This window comes from Catharus ustulatus, chromosome 1, assembly GCF_009819885.2.
Source record: "Catharus ustulatus isolate bCatUst1 chromosome 1, bCatUst1.pri.v2, whole genome shotgun sequence".
Classification (NCBI taxonomy): Eukaryota; Metazoa; Chordata; class Aves; order Passeriformes; family Turdidae; genus Catharus; species Catharus ustulatus.
In genome coordinates, this window is record NC_046221.1 from 50,095,527 (window position 1) to 50,117,242 (window position 21,716).

The following is a 21,716-nucleotide window of genomic DNA, read 5'->3' on the forward strand; positions in this document are numbered from 1 at the left end:
AATTCAAGTTAGGTGTTAGGGAAAAAAAACTACAGTATGAGAGCAGTCAAATTTTGAGACTAGAGCCTGCAGATGACGTGACCTCCATTTTCTGAGCTATTCAAACTCTGCTGGTCCAGGCTCTGAGTAATCTGACATAAGCCAGCCCTGCTTTGAGTGCCTGGTTAACACAGATGGCCTCCAGAAATTCATATCCTATATCTTAGTACTATGCAAATAGATCTTGGGGAAAAAAACAAAAACAGATAAAGCTACATTCCCACTGAAAGTGCAAACTTTGCTTCTCAAAAAACCAAATTCTCAGGAATATTTAATTCTCCATATAACTGATGAGGATGAGCAGCTTCTTAAAAACCCATAGCTGCTTTTTGCTTGAGACAAGAGTTACTGGGTTTCACAAGTCAAATGAGAATTTTTTTTTCTGGAAACCTTCCTTCCAGTTATTGAAAGGCAAAATATAGCCTGTAGGTTAAAGCATGAGACACATTACATGAAAAGTAGTCTAATTCTGACTCAGTAGCAGAACTGTTAAGTAACTTTGAAAAAAATGTCTGAAGCCTTTAATATCATGTAATATAGGACTAGCAGGTTAATACACAGATGAGACAAATACAACACTGTTTTTATTTTTTTCATTTAGGTGTTATGGAAAATACTTCTATTTGAGGAAAGGTACTACTATAACCTTTTAACATTGAATTTGCTGTAATAGTTAAATGGCAGATCACTAAGCTTACTGGTTATTGGGAAAACAGTTTATTAAACCTTGAAAACAGCAGTTACACATTGTTAGTAATAGTATTATATTTTCTACAACCATTGCTTTTTATCTTGTGGAATCTTAACATGGGGATAAGACAGAACATTTAATGAGCTTTTGGATTTAAAAGTCCCCAAGCATATGCCCTTATTTTGGAAGAAAGACAATATCCTTATTCTGAACAATTCGTTACTCATGCTGAGCTCCTGGGAATGCAACATCAAGATTTTGAAATACGAGTTTGTCCTACCCTGCTACTGGTTGCATGGCAGGTTTTGTAGCTATTCTGCTATACTACTGATAGACAATGACCTTTTGAAATTAAATGGGGTCAAGGAATAATTGCAGCTTTGCGGGTACCTCTTGCTCTGACAGATTTCTGGTAGCAGAGGTATGAAATGGATACAATTAAGAATAAAGCCAACAGTGTATTATAAATATGATACCTGATAGCAAATTCACCCCTTTCTTCTTTCTCCATGTTTTATTCTCTTCCTCTGTAAAAAGTTTGAGTCAGTACTTTTCAATTATAAAACAAGTGCAGTATACAAAAAGCATATGCAGAGTGGATGCTTACATCTCTCTGGAAGACTACTATTTGATAAAGAGATAGAAGCATTTCAGTAGTACCAGAACATTTTCATTCTTTCACGAGGCCCAGCTTCAGAGTTGCCACAGATATTTCAGCACTGTATCCTAAGGAAAGTTCCTTCAAGGGCTGTCAGATCTCCTCTTAGATATTATTTAAGTAACTAAGGAAATCCTGTTGAGACGCTGAGTGTCCTTCACACCACAGAAGAGAGATATCTCCTATGTCTATATATATCCACAAACACATACTCCATGTGTTATATTCACTTTCACTACAATTAGTCCTCTTTATTTCACCTGTAGCCACTTAAAATACATTTTGCAATAACTGAAAATATTTAACATATAGTGAACAGAACAAAATACATCTTCATCAATGAACTTGATAAGCAAGATGATAACAACTGGTCCAATCCTGTCTGTCAGCTGTTTGTGGTTGATGAGCAATGGGTGGCACTTCAGGAAGCAGACAGAGCTGGGCTGCAGTAGCAGTTCCTCATCAGCACTTCTCTACAAAGCCCAGGAGTCACACAGAGCGAGGTGAGTGTCCTGCTATGATGCTGGAGGGTGGCTGGGTAAGTGTGGCAAAGGTCCACAGCAGAGCTACTGAGGTACTGGAGACAGACCAGGAGGAGAGAAATAGTATCAAACTCAGATGAGAATGCTGCAGATCTGGATGGAGCTTAACAGTTCCTGGTGGGAGGCAAGATTACAGCAGAGCTGGGGGGAAACAGGACAGAAGTTAAAAGTACTTTGGGTACTTAGTTCACTGCAGCAGTTGTGAATGTCATATTTTATGAAATCAGTGGAAGTGGTAGTTAAAAGTGTATTTTGGGAATATTATTGCAGAAAAGGCTGATGGTCTCCTTTTACAATAGCATCCACATTTGCATAATTCTTTCTGAAATTTATTAAAAGAAAAGAAGAAGTGTTACTGGTTTTGCCAATTAATCTTTGAACAAAGAAGAAGAAGGAAATTTCCATAATTATTCTACTGGTTCCTCATTGTCTCCAATAATTTTCATTATGAGTAAATTTTTCAGAATCAGCTCAGATGCTGATCATGTCAAGTCGCCCTCATAAAAGGTTGCCTCATCTATCTTCACTTTGGCACTTTTAGACACCATCCCTGATGCTCTCAGGCACCTCCACAGCTCAGCAATGAAATGAAACCTCATTATGGGCCGCAGCAGCAAGAGCCCAGTCAGCAGGTCAAGGACTACAGCTGGCAAGTCAAGAGTGTGATTATTCCACTCCATTAACTACCTGTTAAGCCACACCTGGGATGTGGTGTCCAGATTCTGTCTTCCTTGTCCAAGACAGACACTGAAAAATTCAGAGTAGCATAATTTCCCCTGCTGAAAATACTCAAAGCTCAGTTTGATGGGACTCTGGATACCTCAGTTTATAGCCCTGCTTCCAGCAGGAGGTGTGACAGTAAAATCTTTTGAGGTGCCTGCCAGCCTGGATGTTTTTAAGATTTAACAGTCACAATACACATACACTGGGATATGTCTGTTACTTTCTGCAAATTCATGCAGAGGTACCAAAACTGGCTCTGGAGGAGCTAATTGAAGTGCTGAAGCCTCTAAGCCTGGAAAACAGATTTATCATCAACTATTTACAGTAATTTCATTATTATAAGCCACACCCGATTATAAGCCGCACTTCTGGGTGTCGGCAAATTTTTGTTCTTTGGCCGTATATAAGCTGCACCGGATTATAAACCGCACTTTCGTTCGCAGCGAGGACCTGCGTGCAACAAAGTAACGAATTAGTAACAATCGTGCAATTACGGAGATTACTGGCAGGTGCTCAATTTGCAAACATTTTTCACGTATTGGGGTAGCCTTTAAACGCAGCCTAAAAACTAAAAAAAAATACAGAGAAAAATCACTCACTTTTATTAAACCTGCTGGCTCCGCTCTCGCCCAGGTGAGGGGAGGGCATGGCCCAGGAGGGCGAGGGCAGCGGGGCCAGGCGGGCTGGGGACCCGCTGCCCTGGGCTGTTGGAGGAGGTGGGGGCCGCAGGCGGGAAAGTTTCCTGGTGAGCAGCAAAGCCCCCTGAGCGCCATGCCAGCCCGCCCTGGTGCTGGGGTGGCCCCGGCGCAGGGTAGGCCCCTCTGCTCGCCAGCTGGTCTGTTGCCCTATCCTGGGCGCTGCGAGGCAGAGGGTGGGAGCACGGAGCCCGGGCACACTGGTGTTGGGGGCTGGGAGCCTGGCAGAGCCACTCAGAAGGGCCCTGTGGGGCCGGGGAGCGCCACTGCTGCCCCGCCACCGGGGGCAGGGAGTGCCACCGCTGCCTCACTGCCGGGCCGGGGAGTGGCCCCGCTGCCCCGCCACTGGGGCCGGGCAGGCTCTGGCTTGGCTCGGGGCAGCTGCGAGCTCACACTTCCGGGTTGGCAAATTTCTGGACTTCATCCATATATTGGCCGCTCCAGATTACAAGCTGCACTTCCGAGTTCACACCAAAATTTTAGTCAAAATGGTGCAGCTTATAATCGTGAAATTACTGTAAAGTTAGCTTAGATATTTCTACACACCATTGTGTTCTGAATTGCACACATACCTCAGGCTTACATGGCAACATGCATATCTTCTATATCCAATGATGTACAGAAAGACTCCAAGAATTCTACCATTTTACCCCTAAAAGAGCCATGTACAAGCTGTTTCTGAGTCTGAAACAAAAAAAAAATCCAGGGAAAATAATACTTCAGAAAAAATAATATAATGCTAGAACCTCTCACCAGTGTAATGAACTTCTTCCAAGCCTAGAATTTATCTCTGTTGCCCAGCTGAAATTAAGTTCATGTGAGGATAATCATAGCTGTGGGCATGGAATAAGGTCAGACACCCACTAACATGGATGGAGGAAAAATATGAAAATTAAGCTTCTGATACATAATTCATTATCTTATTTTGATCTCACTAAACAGAAAGAAATCTTTCCTCTTAAGTTGAAAATAAGGGGAAAAGAATTTATCCATAATAAAAAACATAAGGAAAATCTGGATTGGATACAAAACAGGCATTGCTTTATCTGCACTTTCTGCGCTAGAGGTACTTAGTAGTAAACGGTGAGCTCTCACCATGAGGGCCATAGAAATCATTGAATCACTTTCATTGATGATCCTGATTTGATGGTGCAGAGAGAAAAAGGTAGCAATGGAAATTGCTACTCAGTGAGCTGATGCTTCTCATTTTCCTCTCAGTTGCACAATTAAACACATTAACTGCATGTTTTATTTTCTCAAACTCCCCAAATTCTTACCGTTACTGATATCAACAGGAAAGCTATTTTGGGGAGATCTTTTCTATGAAGATGTACTTGAATTAGTGCTTAATGTGCTAACTTGAGAACCAGAAGCAATGGGGCTAGAGGCATGTTACTATGGCAAATCTAGCCTATCCTGTTGATAAGATAAAGGTCAGGTCACTACCCACTTGTGGCTGTTTTGCTCTGGGACCAGAGCTCGTATCTGCACAGTTGCCCATTGTGCCAGACCCACCAAAAGCCTCTCTGTCACTCCCCTCTGCAACTGAACAGGGGAAAGAAAATATAAAAAAGCTTTCATGGGTTGAGATAAGGATCAAGAGAGATGACTCACCAAATACAGTCACGAGCAGAACAGACTCAGCTTGGGGATATTAACTGAATTGACTGCTAACAAAATCAGCAGGATAATGAGATGTAAAAGCAGACCATAAAAACACCTTACTTCTCAGCTCTACTTCTTCCTGCTGTCCAGTGGCAGAGGGACACAGGGCATGGTGGTGGGGTCAGTTCTTCACACATTGTTTCTTTCCCTGCTCCCATGTGGGATCTCTCCCCTGGGAGATGGTACTCCATTAATTTCTCCAGTGTGAGTCCATCCCATAGGCAACAGTTCTTCACAAACTTCTGCAACATTCTTCCCTGGGATGCAGTCCTTCCCGGACAGCCTGCTCCAGTGTGGGTTCCCCATGTATTAACAAGCCCTATCAGGAAACCTGCTCCAAGGTGGGCTCCTCTCTCCACAGGTCTACAGGTCCCTGCCAGGAGGCTGCTCCAGCACAGGCCTCCCACAGGTTCACAGCCTGTTTTGGGCAGTGACCTGCTCTAGCATGGGTCTCCTCCATAGGCTGCAGGTGAATCTCTACACCCCTCTGATCCTCCATGTGCTGCAGGAGCACAGCTGCTTCACCATGGACTTCACCATGGGCTGCAGAGAAATCTCAGCTCCAGTGCCTGGAGCACCTCCTCCTCCTCCTTCTCCACTGGCCTCGGTGTCTGCAGAGCTCTTCTCACATGTTCCCACCCTGCTCTTTTCTGGCTGCAAGTACAGCTGCCATAATAACTTTTTTTCCTCTTTTTCTTCTTCTTCAATATATTATCACAGAGGCACTATCATAATTTCCAGCTGGCTCAGTCTTGGCCAGTGGTACATCCATCTGGCTGGCATTGGCTCTGACAGACTTAGAGGAAGCTTCTGGCAGTTTCTCTCAGGCTACCCCTGTAGCCTTTCCCGCTACCAAAACCTGGCCATGCAAACCCAACACATCAGGGTTTGTACGTATCCTACACAATGCATTTTTGTATCAGCTTACATTGGTGCTAGGGTCTTCTCTCCACCATGCTTCACTGACTATATGTTATTTTGCCTTTTCATCTATCATGTAGGGCTCATGGTATCATAAAGGAATGTCTGTGTGTCTTCAGCTACTGCTTCATTAGAGCTACAGTGAATAATGACATAAAATATTGGGCTCTTATGCTTTCCAGTGCTACAGAAGATATAAAGAACATTAAATAGCCTGGATTAAATGAAAATAAGGAAGTTAGAAAGGGAAGCTATTTCATAACTTACTGTTTTCAGGTCTGGTTTTCTGCAGAGAGGTCTAAAGATCAGCCAAGTACAGGCACCCAGTGCAACACCACAGCACAGGGCACTCCAAAACTGAATAAGAATATTTGGACTGGCCAAATATCATTAAGGCCACAATCAGTATGGCCTAAGAATTTCTGTGGATTCACTCCTGTGTCAATGAAATGGGGAGAGGTAAGGAGAAAATATATTAGAATGACGGTGGGACAAAGGGCAGATGTGGGTGTTCTTCCACAGCCCAGAACAGCAGCACTTACTATAAGTGTTTGTACACCCATGGTTGGGCTGTCTAGCTGCCTTCTTAAATATTTCAGCTGAACTTCAAATAGGCAAAAGTTTTTAAAAATGCATCAGTAATGAGCTTATTGACAGCATAATTTGCTTTACACTTTGGCACATGCATAGAAGATCTTACTTTAATGCAGTTGAAGTTATGATTTATATAATAAAGTTTTTATTTTTTTTTCAGAATGGAAACCTCCAGATTTAACAGCAAAATGAACCATTTCAGCCCAAACAATTTAATGTAACAGAGCACTTGCATGCATACAGCACTTCACTCTAATATGCAGAGTAGAGCTGTGCTGATCAAGGAAAGGCTCTTGCAAACCAGCGTACTTTGAGAATGCAGTGTGGAAAAATTCCCTTGTAGAAAATTCCTCCTTTCTGAAATGACAGGAGGAGCCTGAATTCCTTTCTAACCCCACTGTAGCAGAAATACCATGTATTTAATTGTGTTTATGCTAAGATAGGAAATCATCCTCATTATCAAACAGTGTTGGCAGCAAGCATTGCTTTCTGTACTGCTCCTAGGCAGTAGGAGCTTAGACTAATGCAGGGAGGTTTGCTGCTCGGACAACACATTTTAGCATACTAAGTTTCATAAATATATGTATGTGTATATTCAGCATGAAAGTGATCTTTGGTAAAATTATTTTTTCTATGAACCCGATGATAGAATTTGCATTACCTCTGCAGTCAGAAATCAGATGAAATGAGCAATCTTGGAAAAAAACAATATTAGCAGTTGCAGTACACATTTTGAGGGTGAGTAGCAATAGACACGTGCTGAGATAATTTTAAAAATATATTCTTCCTTACAGTATGCTTTCTAACCAAGTAGACAATTAGTGAGGTTAGTACCAAGTTCAAAACTACTTTGGGAGGAAGACTGTCTTTTCAAGATGGAGGGAAAGATTTTTTTCTTCTTGGAGAGGCATATATGCTTGTAGAATCAGCATGATGCTGCATATATGATTTCTTTCTCTGCAGTCTAATGTCATCTTTATGGTAGGAGTAATAAATGTAATAAATCTCCTTGTCAGTCAGCTCCTCCTTCCATTTTTTTTCACCCTGGAGAGAACAAGCTCCCATAATGAGTGAATTGCTATGCTGGATTCCTGATGAAAAGCACATCCCCTGAAGAACTTATTGGCTTGCAACAGATATGAACTAGTAAAATTCTTCCCCAAAAAGGTAATACTAAAGTTGGTGACAGACTGTTAGAAGTGTGCTGTTGTTAAACATGAGACACGTTGTCAAAAAGTCTATTTAGGCTGGAGACTGAACAGAAACCTTTTGTATGCAGTTCTGATTTCTCCTCCTGCCCTTGGTGACAAAGGCCAAAGCAGAGTTCAACAGAAAAGAGAAGGTATGGCAAAAGTTAGGCATATTGCTAGTGTTATTAGCATTAGAACAGTTGGTTTCTAGATCTGAGATCCATCCTACACTATCAAAGAAGAAATATGGCAGATTTTGATGAGAACTTAAGTTTTGGCTAGTTTTCAGTACTTTTCTGAAAGATCTGGACTTCAGAAAGAACTGGAGAGAAATTTGAGGAGGTTTTATTGATATAATACACTTCAGCATGGTGCAATTTTGGCATTTCTGTAGTAGGAAAAGCTAGTGAGATAGGCTGAAGGGGAAATAGACTTTCTTCACACCACTTTTCTTCAGGTACTTTTAAGCAAATTTGAGTAATAATGCTCAGGGATAATAACTTGCAAAGTGGGTATTCTGTCCCCGAAATCAGGTAAAAAATCTAGGAGGAGGCCACTAGATGCATTTTCACTTTTCAAAGGCGTTTATTTTATGGCTCTGATATGCAAAGGTGTGTGAAACAATGAATTACAAGTCATGTTTTACTCCCTGTACTCTTCCAAAATATTTCTTCAGATATGTCACAGGCAGTATTTCTCACTGATAGAACACCTTGCACTTCCCGGAGAACAGCCACAAATCACAACTGATCCAGAACCCAGAGAAAGACATTTTAAGAAACCTATTATCTATAAAACATTTTTGGCTGATACTGAATACTTTTCTTTTTGTAAGCAATTCATACCTTTCTATTCAGGTGTTTGAAATAGTAAAGCACACTAGAAATATGAGTCAAAAATAAGATTTTGTTGGTAACACCCAGAAGTTGCTCACTCTAATTACATATTGCCTTTCAGTTCTTCATATTAGCAACTGATCTTTTACTTTATAATAAATTGCAAATAAGCTGTCACAATTGCAACTTAATAACTAATCAGTCAGTCTTATACACTAGTCCAGGCCCACAGCTGGCACTAGGAGGGACTCTGAGCAGATCAAAAAGCAGGCTTTTTTTAAGGAGTACAAATTATTATGAATTATATCCTCCCTGATTCTATGTAATCCACATCAGTTCAGTGTTGTCGGGACCATCACCCAAGCTTTACCCACAACCAAGAGCCAGGTTACAAGCAGTCAATTTAAGGTGTCCAGGTGGATCTTATTTTTTGCTTTCTGCCACTTAATTATGTGAAGGAGAAGAATATTTTTCTAGAAGACCCATCCACCATGCTTGCAACCCTCCTGCCACCCTGTGTAGTTCACTTCCGAATTAGCACTCCAAATCCTTGAGTCCTGGCAAAATAAATGTAGACAAACAAAACACCTGTGTTGCCATGGTTATTCTGTATACAGATTTAAGTTTGGAACAGCTGAAAAAATATTAACAGAATGCATTGTGCCTGAGCATAAAAGGGCACAGTTTTCTTTCCTCAAGGACTTCTTACAATTCAAAGTAGAGGTACCTTGACGCTAATCAGTCTCAGGACAAGCAGTCCTTGAAATCTGGCCCAGACTCTCACCTCTTATTAAACAGCCTTGGCTCTGGAAACAGTTGCTGCAATGCTAACTCAAACTAGGAGATGGTTGAATCCACACGATACAACAGTACTATGAAAACACACTATCACATTTCTAGATTTCTAGGGTATTGATAAAACTACCAGCAATTACTCAAAACTTGTAAAATACATGCATTTCTAGTATCTGTGTTTAAAACTGGTGATGCTCTAAAATAATCAAATTCTACCACCAGCTCAGTACATTACAGCTGAAAATCTAAATATACCAGTCTGGAATCCATTATACATGCTGTTGGTAAATCCTGGGCAATTTAGCAGGGAAGATTAATTGCAATTATATATATTAAACATTCTATAACTATCTAGACTTTGATGATAGTTACACATTAGAGACCAATAAAGGCAATGAGGTTGTCTGCCCCAGATCATACTCTGGTATTTCACTATTTGATTTATTCCTGGATTAAAGGATTGAAGATTTGCCAACTACAAACATGTGGAAAGAAGTCAATCTGAAAAACTCTTATTTGTTTTGACTGCTTGAGAAAACAACATTGTTGTTTATCAACAAAATTATGTAACTTGTATGTTATATAATTATTATATTGCATCAAAAATACGCATCAATATGCAGCATTAAAACATAACTTATGTTTTAACTTATGTTTAACTATGTTTTAACTTATGTATCAAAAATATTGTATCATTTAAAAACTCAGATACAGATGCTACCTGGAGGTTTTAAAGGTACCTTCGCTTTATTCCACTGGGATGTATTCATTCTAAAACAAGACCTAGAAGAAGCCAAGAAAAAATTACTAATTTGAGAAGGCATAAGTCTTGATTCAAGGATATCCTAGCTTTAGTTCTGGCTTTTTAATGGAGTTTTCAGCTTTTTAATATGTATGCCTTTCAGCAGAGCTTTGAGACCAGCTTGCAGAAAAGTCCTAGAGAAGAGCTAAGCGTTAGTGTTATGATCACCTTTTAATATTATCTAAATAGTTTTTTAGCTGTCAGCCACTGTTCAAATTGCAAAATGCAAAAAGACATTTTCCATCGCATACCAGTCTGTTGTGAAGTAGCACAGAGCAGAACTTCCTTTGTTGCTTTTTTAACCAAATGTGAAGCAACATAATGCAGTCAGCTAAAACATTCTCATGTGAGATTACATTTAAAAGTTGTATGTCTATATTGTTGCTTTCAAAACTAGTATACTCAAATATAACCATGTGTGCTGACAGAAGCATGTTAAGCCAGCAGGAGGGCAAAACTGACCTTGCACAGACTCCTTACAGACACACAGTCCTGCAGTAAGACATTTTTTTATGACACATACACCTAACAGCAACCATCATTGCTCGATGAGCCTTTGACACTGACATGGCTAATCACTTTTTAATCAAATCTCCTAGTTTCCCTCTGCTAGCACTGTGCAGCTGTAGTGATGGTACCACATCCCAAGATCCAGACACTGGGCTAAAATCTTGGCAGAAGGCAGAGCTGAGAAATGGTGCTGGGCTGTAGTGAGCTTTATTTCATCCCTTACACTTAGGTGTTTCTGACCACATCCAAACCCACACTTAGTTACAATCTAGATCATATTTTTCTCTTGTCCTGCCCTGTTTTCTCAAAACACACTTTCAAATCATCCCCTCCACTCTGGGAAACAGCTCTTCCAAATGTGTCTTTGTGAACCGTGAGGCTCACTTCTGTGTGTTTAGTTTATCATTTTAGGCAGTAGTATAAAGCACTGCTCAGAAATGGGAGACTAAGATCTCTAATTGCTAAGAAGTAGCTGCAAGGTAAGGGATGCTGTGATGCTGTAGCAGCATGGAAATGGATTGCTGCTACTTATCCTAAAGTATCTTCTGAGAAAGCCGCTCAGACAGGCACAGACAGACACTCAATCCACACTCACACATACCACAGATAGGTCAGCAAAGAAGGGTGTGAAGGTTCTCCTGTATATTTACAGCAAGGTTTATTGCAAAGTCACACCAAAGGAGTCCAGTGACCAAAGACTCAAATTAATGCAGTGATCCAGGTTAAGTATAGGGTCAGGGGCCAATGGTCTGAGGGCAGAGGGGTGGTACAAGAGCAAGGCTAAGGGCAATAAACTATAGGGAACTGAGGGAGATGAACATAGTGCTGCAGAGCACCATGGGGGAAACCTTTCTGTCTCACTTCAAGTAGTGAGGCATTCTCAAAGCCTGGGGCAAACTCTGCCAGGGCATTACCCTAGAAGTTCCCCTAATAGGCTTAAGGGCCTCCACATGATGCAAATAAAAAATCTTCCCACGGTTGTGGTTCCATGGGCAACTCTACCCTCACCCAGTGGAGACTCAAGGTTATTGTTTTGCCATAAACTCAAAGAAAGAAGGCAATGACTTTTTAAAGTATCAGGTCTTTTGCTTTTTGTTCTTAGAGCTTACATAGAATTAAGATCCAAGTAAACAACACTTGAAGAGTGGAGAGTGTAGTGGTTTTGATTTGTTAATTTCAGATTTCCCAGCCAATGTACTAATTAATGTTATAGGCTAGGTTTGGTTAAATTATTAGTGTGAGGTTAAATTATTTTTTGTTGTGAGGTATGGTTAGGAGGAAGGTAAAGTAGGTTTAAACTTTAAAGGGTATATTAGAAATTAAAATAAAAAATTTTAGAACACTTCTTTTTCGCAACTTTTTTTTAACATATAGAAACAAATTAATTTACTATTAAAAACAGTTTTTACTAATTTATTTTGGAGAGGAGACTTCTCTTCAGTTTATGGAGTTTTTTTTTACAAGAAACAAGTTTTTTGTGGCTTTGATGTCACAGTGAATCAGCCACCTGGGAGAATGGAAATTTAATTATTGTGTAAAAATCTACATTTTTGTTAACAGTTTTCCTATAATCGTTATTGAGGGCTATGTCAATGTATGGGACACACTTTAAGGATTGTAATAGTTTAAACAATAACTCTTTCTGTTTTTGAAAATAGAGGTCTTTTTTTTCCTCTTCCCTGGAGGTAGCAGAGGTCTTTTTTTTCCCCTTTATTTAAACTTCTTATGGGATTATAACTATTTTAATATTTGCTAACTTTAGCATAAATATCTTTGCTTATATTTGTAGTTAAAACATTTTATCTACTCTATAATGTATTTTTATGAGTTACAGGAACATAAAAGTCTTTTTATTGTAGTTTTAAAAAAAGAAATTTCATTTTAAGGGTGAGGCATCTTAATTAATTTTTTTTATTTGGGACTTCGACTTTTTTTTTTTTTTTGTCTGACCTCGGTGTTTTAATGTTGGTTTTGTGTGTATTTTTATTTTTATTTTGGCTTTTTTTTTTTTTTTTTTTTTTTTTTAAATTAGGGGAGAGATTAGTGTCTGTAGGTATCATTCTGGGTAGTGAAAGAGTTAATATTTTGCCTGGGCCTGAAGATGGTTATGGGATCTCTTCCGGGCCGCGGTAGGGAGTTCTTTTACGATGGAGATGTTTTTCGACAGCCTCATTGGGTTGGACTAGTATCTTAGAAGGGGCCCAGCCAGAAATTGCAGCCTGTTGCTTGGATGCATTCCATTCGGTGGGGGGAAGCCCGACTCAGTGCCCCGTCTCCCCTTCGGGCTGCCGCCCGCGGCGGGGCAGCTTCATGGGGGTGTTAGCAGCTGCAGCATTTCTGCCACGCTTGGGGGCGATGGGGAAGCAGCCAGGATCTCAGTGGCCAAAAGGCCTCCCCTCCCAGTCCCAGGCCTGGCCAGGCCCATGGACCGCGTGGCCTGGCCCCAGCCAGACTAGTTACCTTCTGAGAGGACGGAAACGAATGAGAGATTTTTGGTTTTTTTCTTTACATGTGTTTCACAATGGCGCATAAACTTTCTCATTGGTGTAACAATGTGTCAATATTAAAAATCAGACACCAATTGGTTTTTGCCAGGTCCAAAGGACGCTGCCCAGGTCCTGAAAGGGAACTATTTTAGGACATTTATGCAAACTGCCGCAGAGGGAAACTAATCTGTAAGTATACATAGAATGAAAATTTTTAAAATTAAAAAAAAAAAATTTAAAAAAAGCCTTGGTATGCAAAGTTTTTAAAAGAATGTTTGCAAGTTTAGTGGAGGGGGGAAGCATTTGTTTTATTTTGAATACATTTTTTGCACAAATGTTTTCTCATTGTGTTTGATAATTTCCTAGTAAGGGACAACATTGCTTCATTCTTTTTCATGTTGCTACCCTGTATTTTAACACTGTCTTCTAAAACTGGGAGGCAGTGCATTTTGTTTTCATACATCTTTTTGTGTGTGTTTGATATCGCACAGTCTCTGTAGGGGCAAGAAGGGTTTGTTCTCCCTGTTAAGACACTGATAAGGAGGTAAATAATCCTTTTCAGGAACACTTCACAGTTAGCAATTTTTTTTTGTAAAAATAGTGACAATCTCAAGTGAAAGAGGACTAACTCAACATGCTTTTCTGTCCCATTTGCTCTTCAATGGACTGAAACGAAACCACAAAATATTAGTATAATGTTGACACAGACTACAAGACATGAGCTGTTGAGCTACCTAATGAGTTAGGGGAATCATGAAAAGTTTTAAAAAAGCCAATGTCTAAATGTAAAAATGGGCTTGGTACTTAATATTATTCTATTTTTAGTGTTTTCCAATTAGCAGGTTTTTATATTTCAAATTTCAGGTGTGTGTGGTTATTTTGCAATGAAAGAAATTCTGCAATTATTCTAGTGGCATAGCCTACAATACGATAACTCAGCATGGAATTAGAACAAAATGAAATGCAATTACAATGCCCTCAACAGAAAACACTTTGAGACTAAATGCAGATTCTGTGAAACAGATGCAGATTTTAAGCAGACTTTTATTTAAGATTATTTGTGTTTTGCACTTCCTCCAACCTCGTTCAGTGCAGGAATGTCAGTTCTGACAAACATTCATTTTTCAATTTATTAATCCTGTCAAAAATAGAAACCTTTCATAGCTGAATTTTTTTCTCCTCCAAATTAAAATGAAACTTCTCAGTTTGGTGCATGCAGACAGCAAATGCTGCTTCTGCAGAATGCAACTGTCAGAACACATGAAAATCTGTGTGAAGCCTGCCAGTGTCTCAGCAGATGTGTATGGGGAGATAAACTTGGAAAACACTTGTTATAGAGTAGAGCTCACTGTTTGACAGATATTCTAAGAGTGTCATTATTTCTGACAAATGAGGTGGGGTTTTTTAATAAGCTGATATGTTGATGTAACATAATGGTGACTCATGAACTTAGTTGGGAAAATAGCATGCAGTGAAGGCAACAAGCCAGGCTGATCTGGATTGCTAAATCAGGCACAAACTAGAATGAGCATTTTACCAAATACAAAGTTGTTCACCTAAAAACCAAGTAGAAGTGTAATGGCAGTTCACTGAGGAGCCACAGGTATGGCAGGGATCAAGGGAGAATATGCCTCTTCTGTCTCATATCAGATATCTACATTGGAAGTCAAAATTTGACAAAAGGTTTTTAAATCTGAAGACAGACGCAGAAGCACATAAAATGGCTGGAAGCTGAGGTAAATTCTGTTCAGAAGTATGGTTAATATTTCTTTCTTTCTTTCCTTCTTTCTTTCTTGATAGTAAGATAAAAGAGAAACAAATTCCGGAAGGTTGCAATGAATGTTTCTTACCTAAAAAATTTTGAACAGAGATCAAATTGTCTTCATAAATCATAGAATCACACGATAGTTTGGGATCAAAGAGGTCTTCAAGATCATCTAGTTCCAACAGCCCTGCTGTGGGAAGGGACACATTCCACTAGACCAGGTTGCTGAAATCCTATCCAACCTGGCCTTGAACACAGAAAGGAGCTGAGCATTATGACTTTTTCTATCTTGAGGAGAGCAGTCCAGGGAAGTCTCTCAGACTATGCTGCACAGACAGTCACATGAAATGATTGTGATTGCATTATCCACACTGACAACTCATAAATCTTGAATGCACATGAGTATTTTTGCTGATCATATTTCTGAAAGGAACTAGCCTCTGGCCTGGTGGCAACCTACCTCCTTTGTCAGACTACATCAGCTATTTTTGCAATTGTTCCCCAACCCTTGGCACCAGCATCTGCTGTAGCATCCAAATGAAGTGGTGTCCTCTATTACCTTGTGGCTGCTCAAGGCTCATGTCTGGCAGAAGTTCAACCAAGTCATGAGAGGCTTGACACAGAGGAAGAACAAAGCTGGCTCCAAGACTTGAGCAGTATCACTAAACTGACAGTTGCTAGAGGGGGTGGGAAAGCACAGGAACAAGAATAGCTGTGTCTTGTAAGGTCCACATTAATTCTTTATCCATGTGCCTCCTGCTAAATTCTGGCAAAAGGACTTGTAAGTTGCATTTCAGGTCAGTAGTTATAGTTTCGTGAATGTCAATAAAATAGGAAACCTCATTTCACCAGAAAACAGTATGTCCTCTGTGAAATGCCCTGTGTTATGTTACACTCTGTATTCATCAGGCAATGATGTTTCAGTGGGGTGCCTGTTCTACTGGGGAACTGATAATCTCCTATCACAGCTGCTAGTAGCTTTTTTTTTTGAAGATTAATTAAAATTACATATCCTGCAGAGCCTTACTACGCACGGATTTAATGATGACTTCAGAATTCTGCAGAAACCTGCATTTCAGTGACTCAGTTGCTTATTTGCAGACAGAAATAGGTCACTTGCTGCCCCCTTCACTGCAATGTCTGAAGAAAGTATCAGTTATCTGACTCTGCCTATCTGTTCTTACTGCTTTCAGTTCAAGTTTCACTGCTGTCCTCCAAAGAGTGACAGCAAGAGATTCTTCAAGTGCAGCCTTGCTGCTGGGTCTGTTCACATCAAGCCGCATTTCCAGTGTGTTACCTTTCCCCCTGTGACACTTTTTACAGTCTTAAACTTTAAATATGCATTTTTAAATCCAAACAGTGTGATAATGCCTCTTTTTGGAGACATCTCCTTTCAAACTGAAGTTTAACAACTTGGAGAAACTGATTAAGAGTTCTTGCTAATCCCTTCTGATTAGCATACTTGTGAGGATGAAATTAAGTGTCTCAGAAACGAGAACAGAAGTGGAAGGAACTTGCACCATTTCTGATGCAAGATCTGCTGTGTGCCAATCTGCGGTGACTTTGATAAAACACTCCTTAACTGCAAACCAATGTAATTCTCTTAGTGTACTGGAATTTGTTGTCCACATAGCTCTGAAATGAAAGATCAAACACAAAGGGTCAGTAATGACAGGAACTAGCACATCAGTTTGAGATATGACACTTATAGACTTTATACTGATGATAATAAAAAGTATCCGGAGTCTTATATGCATTGGGATAGCTAGAAAATAACTTTTCAATGTAGGAAGAACTCTTGATTACTGTGAGGTAAGTTCTTAGAAATATTGCTAAGAAACAACACAAAACACCTGACGTGCATGAGATATTCATTCCCCACTATGAGCAAAAGCAGTTTATAAAACTGTTATAGCCATTTTCTCTTTTTCACAAAATGAGTGGACTGCTAAAAAATTTTTCTTTTCCCAACTTTTGGCAGTTCATGCTACCTGAAAAATGAAAATAAAGCTCAAATACCACTCATACTAAGAGGCTGAGGAACTAATTTCTGAAATTAAAAGCATTTTATTATTAAATAATAAATGACAAAAACTCAGGAGAAAATTCCTTGTGTTGTGGGATTCACTAGTGTCTTGGTTTGAAAGACAGGTGTCTGCTAAGAAAGGCAGGAGCCTCTCTTTGAAATAGAGAATGTAAACACCTCCCTCCAAATTATTATAATTTTGAAATTAAGGGGCTCTCAGGCAAAGATTTGGGAATAGGAATAACAGTTTTTTTCTAGGAAAACTAAAATAGAAATACAGTATTATAAAGAACAAACCCAAAACACTGGCAGAGTCAGAATACAACTTGACACCCCATCAGTCAGAGTATTGGTAGCAGTCCGATTAAATGGTGGCTGCAGTCCTTCTGGAGCAACAGATGTGGTTCACTTGAAGCAGTGGTCCTGTAGAAGGGTGCAGTTTCCCTCTAAAGGCCCAGTGATGATGTGGAAAGGTCTGGTTTTCCTCTAGAATCCAGTGGAAAGAAGGCTGCCTTGGTGTTCCAAGTCTCAGTTCTTATCTAGGTAGGAAAGGCTTGGCTCTTCCTCCTGGCTACAGCATCTCCCAATGGGATGATGTAATTTTAGCAGTCATACAGTGGGACCCAGTGACCCATTAACAGCCCATATCTTCCTGGAGGAAGGATGGGTTGTGGAAAAGATAAACATGACTGACCCATCTGGTTTTAATAGATAGTGATAGGATGCATACTTTTGGTCACATCATGTATTGCAACCTAAGACAACTGGTAAAATGGGTGACTTACCAGAGTCAATTTAAAATTACAGTTCAGGCAGCAGTAGCAGTGCAATTGTGATAGTACAGAGCCCGACAATGTTCAGTTTTCCCTGCTTCTTTTTTGTAACTGTAATGTGAACATCCCCTGGACATTTTTACACATGCAAATATGCTTCAGGATGGCACCCTACCTGAACTCTTCCCCTCCTATATAATCTTGTAGTACTTATAACTCTGACTGCAATTCCTGTTAGGATTTTAAGAATTACTTTTTATCTCTCTTTTTAGATGGTAATATATTAAAAATATATAGCATGCTTTTAAAACTTGCATTTAACTTCTGCTTGGGTCAGACAGGATGATTTACATTCACTCAGGATGTCCTTTCCTAATGTTTTCTAGCAGTCCATTTCGTAACACTCAGTTACTACATGAAAGATTTGAAATGGCCCTGAGGACCAGAACAGTACTGCCCACGCTTCTTGGCCTGACGGATCTGAGCAGGATTTCCATGCAGTCTGGGTATCCATGGTGTTTAATCCCTTGATCAGAGAAACTGTCCATGGAGAAGAAGTTTACTGTTATGTATTCAAAACTCAGCTCTCAGTAACAAACAGAATTTGTATCTTAGATAGAACAACATATGGTTTCTATCTGGCCCTGGGAAGGACAGATTTGTGCTGCAAAGAAACAAATTGATGAATGAGTAGCAGAATTAAAATAGCATCTCTGATCTTAACTGTAAAAGCATGCAGATACTGAAAAGAGAGGAGAAAAAATAACACAGCACAAAACCACCAAAATAATGTAATTTCTCTAAGGATCATTGCTCCCCATATATTATTGATTCATGCTTGTTTTTAGGAATATGGCTATAAATGTCTCAAGGACTAAAGCAGTTCTCTGCCCAACCTTCTCATCCATTTTCCCCTAGGCTGGAGGATCTATGGATAAAAGTACAGGTTACAGCTACTGATGCTGTGAGATTTCAGGATTACTCCTTGAGCAAGAGACAGGTGGGAAGCCCTTCTGGCTTTTTAGGTAAACCCTCACATTCCTTCCTTATCTTAGTCTTTTTGCATTCTTTATTTTCAGAATATGTACCAGGAAGATTTCAGGAACATGACTGAAGGGACCAGGAACAGCAGTGACTCCTCTTCTGCCTTCATTCACACCAGCACCATGAGCGCCATACTGGTCACTGTCTACTCGGTTGCCTTTGCTGGAGGTGGAATTGGGTCTATCACAATGTCCTTTGTGCTGCTTAAGATGAGCAGTCTGTCTGTGACCACGACTGCCATCATTAACCTGGTTGTTGTGCACAGCCTCCTCCTCTTCACAGTCCCCTTCCGCCTCCACTATTATGTCAAAAAGAAGTGGGTGTTTGATATGCCGTTTTGCAAAATGGTGAGTGCCATGGTGCACATCCACATGTACCTGACCTTTGTATTTTATGTGATCACGCTGGTGATCCGGTGGCTCATCTTCTTTCAGTGGAAGGACAAGGTGGAGTTTTACAGGAAGCTGCATGCCATTGCGGCAAGTGCTGCTGTGTGGGTTTTTGTCATGGTCTTTGGGGTGCCACTCTTCTACTTTGAGTATGGGCGCTCAGGCTTATACAACAATACAACATGCTTCAAGTTCCACAAAGAACTACAGCACAAGAGTGTGAAAGCCCTGAATTACACCTTAATTGTAGTTGTTGCCCTCATTTCTTGTGTCCTTTTGGGCTTGCAGAGTCTTATCCTGGTAAAAGTGGCGAGAAAATTTTCTGGCTCCCTCTGTTCACACCAAGAATTCTGGGCCCAGATAAAAAACTTGATTTTCATCTGGGTCATCATAATTTGGTTCCTTCCCTATCACCTCTTCAGGGCCTACTACATACAGCATGTGAGTGATTTTAACCAGTTAGAAAGCTACAATGAGGTTTTTTTGAGTTTGACTGCCCTGAGTTGTCTGGACCTGCTGTCATTCATGCTGAGTGGAAGCCGCTTCTTGAAGCAAAATATGGGGATGCTCCACAGGAGGTTGCCTTGCTGCTAGCATCAGCCTCCTTCAGAGTGGGCAGGACCTGGGATAGGACTGTGATGGACAAACACGGCAAACTCCCTCCTCAGCGAGGGTGTGCTCTGGAAATGGTACAACACACTCACACAAGGCTTTGCACATCAGTTTCCCGAATTAATGGAACAAACTGCCTCCAGGGTCTCAGCTGGTAAACAGGAAGGTGACCTCATCAATTTCCTTATGGTGCTACCCAGTGAGTTGTTGGATGGACCTGGAGAAGAGGGAAAAAAGGTCATGGACGCTTGTGTCTTGTTTTTACATCAAGATTTGTGAAGTCAAAGGAACTAGGAGGAGACTTGAGAATTGTAATGTAGAAATACAAATAAACTGTTTTTTATGGACTAAGGTGCAGATTTTTGAAAATTAAAGATTGATATAATTTTCCCATACATTTCTTATTTATTTCCCACAAGCTCTCATAAAATATCAGGGAAGATATTGTTCTTCCTGAGTAGGTCTGTTTCTTTACTGTTAAGAGAAGCGTAACTTTCTAAGTGAATTGAAGAATTAAATCAACTATTTAAAACTAAACCAGTGATAGACAGATTTTATTTCTTAAAATATTTTCTCAAAATCATTTTTTGAGATGGTATCACTGCAGAAGAAAATAATTTTGTTATCTTTCTCACATTATGAAAATATGTATAAAAAAAATTATACACTGTTACTGAAATGGACATTACTAGTTCAAACAAAAGCCTGTATTGCTATTCACAAAATTGTTCAATTAGAAAATAAGATTTTACAGGAAATTTTCTTTTAAATCATTGAGACAGCATTTGTCTTCTCTTCAAAAGACAAATATTTTAGGTATCCAAGGTAGCAATGCTTTTTTTTATATGTTGATTTTGTGCATTTATGAAGTTTGTGAGTAGTTACAGTATCTTTAGCTTGAAACCAATTCTATAAATTCTTTACCCTGTATTGGTAGAAGGAATGAAAATGTTACTGCTTGAATTGAAGGGATGGAAAAAGCTAATAGACCTAGTGTAGCTAAAAAGCATATGTCTCAGTGAGGCACTGTCAGTTGTTGTCTCTGAAGACAGAAATAAATTCCACTAAAAAAGATGAAAATTTGGTAAAATATTTCTGTGAAAGTCATTGAGGCTTTCATAGCTCAGCTGCTTTACACTTATCCCCAAAAAGAATATGAATCTCCAACTCTTCTAATGCAAGGCATCAATTGCTAATATATCTTTCGTTTTCTTGCAGTCTGCACCACTGGTGCGTTATCAACACCTAGGGTAACAGCAATTGCAACTTGGTAATTAACGATGGTTTAGATAGCTAACACATATTGATGGTGTGTAAATAAAGGCAGAGAAGAAAAATAGCAATAATTTCTTAAAAGCTTAGCAAAAATAGAGGGTGGGGTGAAGAGAGTAAAGGTGGTAAACATTGCTAATATTTGCTTACCAATAACTTGCTTCTTTGAAATGAGAAATGTTTGGCATATAGTTTCCATATATATCAAATGAACTAAATAGAGATGCCTGATTTACTTGGAAATAGTCACAATAATCTTGGCAGATTAGATATCTAGCCGTGCTGCATGTGCCATGCTGGAGCGAATAGTCCCAGAGTCAGGTATACTTTCCCAGAATCATGAACTCTTCTCTACCAGCTCCCCTCATTGGGTGTGAAGAGAGATGTTCAGCCCAAAAGGGCCCAGCTTCTACTGGGCTTTACCAGGAATTCAGATGCAAAGGAAATTTATGTAGACTGTACCTTTGATTTTGCAACGCAGTGCACTGTAGTTATTGCCTGATTTTCTCCCAGGAGCTGCATCCATGTTTAGTTATGATCTCTAGATGGGCAAATTCCTAGAGCTAATACTAAATGTATTTTAGTTGTTTGAACAGCGCTTTCATCTTTAGGTTGGTCTCCATACCTACTTTATGATGCATGCTTGAGTCAATTGTCCCAATACACAAGAACTTACTCAAAACTTGCT

The 21,716-nt window shown here is 39.8% G+C and overlaps 1 protein-coding gene across 3 annotated transcripts; it reads left to right on the forward strand.

Moving 5' to 3' along the window:
- The first annotated feature begins 12,743 nt into the window (after positions 1 to 12,743).
- GPR141 (G protein-coupled receptor 141) lies at positions 12,744 to 20,288 on the forward strand. 3 transcript variants are annotated; one of them, XM_033067850.1, is made up of 3 exons: positions 12,744 to 12,790; positions 13,257 to 13,336; positions 18,791 to 20,288. In XM_033067850.1, the coding sequence occupies exon 3, from the start codon at positions 18,794 to 18,796 to the stop codon at positions 19,736 to 19,738; it is 945 nt and encodes a 314-aa protein (XP_032923741.1). In that variant the 5' UTR covers positions 12,744 to 12,790; positions 13,257 to 13,336; positions 18,791 to 18,793; the 3' UTR covers positions 19,739 to 20,288. The 3 variants fall into 3 exon arrangements, with proteins under 3 accessions (XP_032923741.1, XP_032923736.1, XP_032923751.1); XM_033067845.2 differs by having other exon boundaries at positions 12,763 to 13,336; XM_033067860.1 differs by lacking the exons at positions 12,744 to 12,790; positions 13,257 to 13,336 and adding an exon at positions 18,636 to 18,711.
- Positions 20,289 to 21,716: the final 1,428 nt, after the last annotated feature.

Bases quoted from the DNA above. Each gene is read 5' to 3' on its own strand.
- GPR141 (XM_033067850.1), top strand. From the start codon at position 18,794: ATGTACCAGGAAGATTTCAGGAACATGACTGAAGGGACCAGGAACAGC.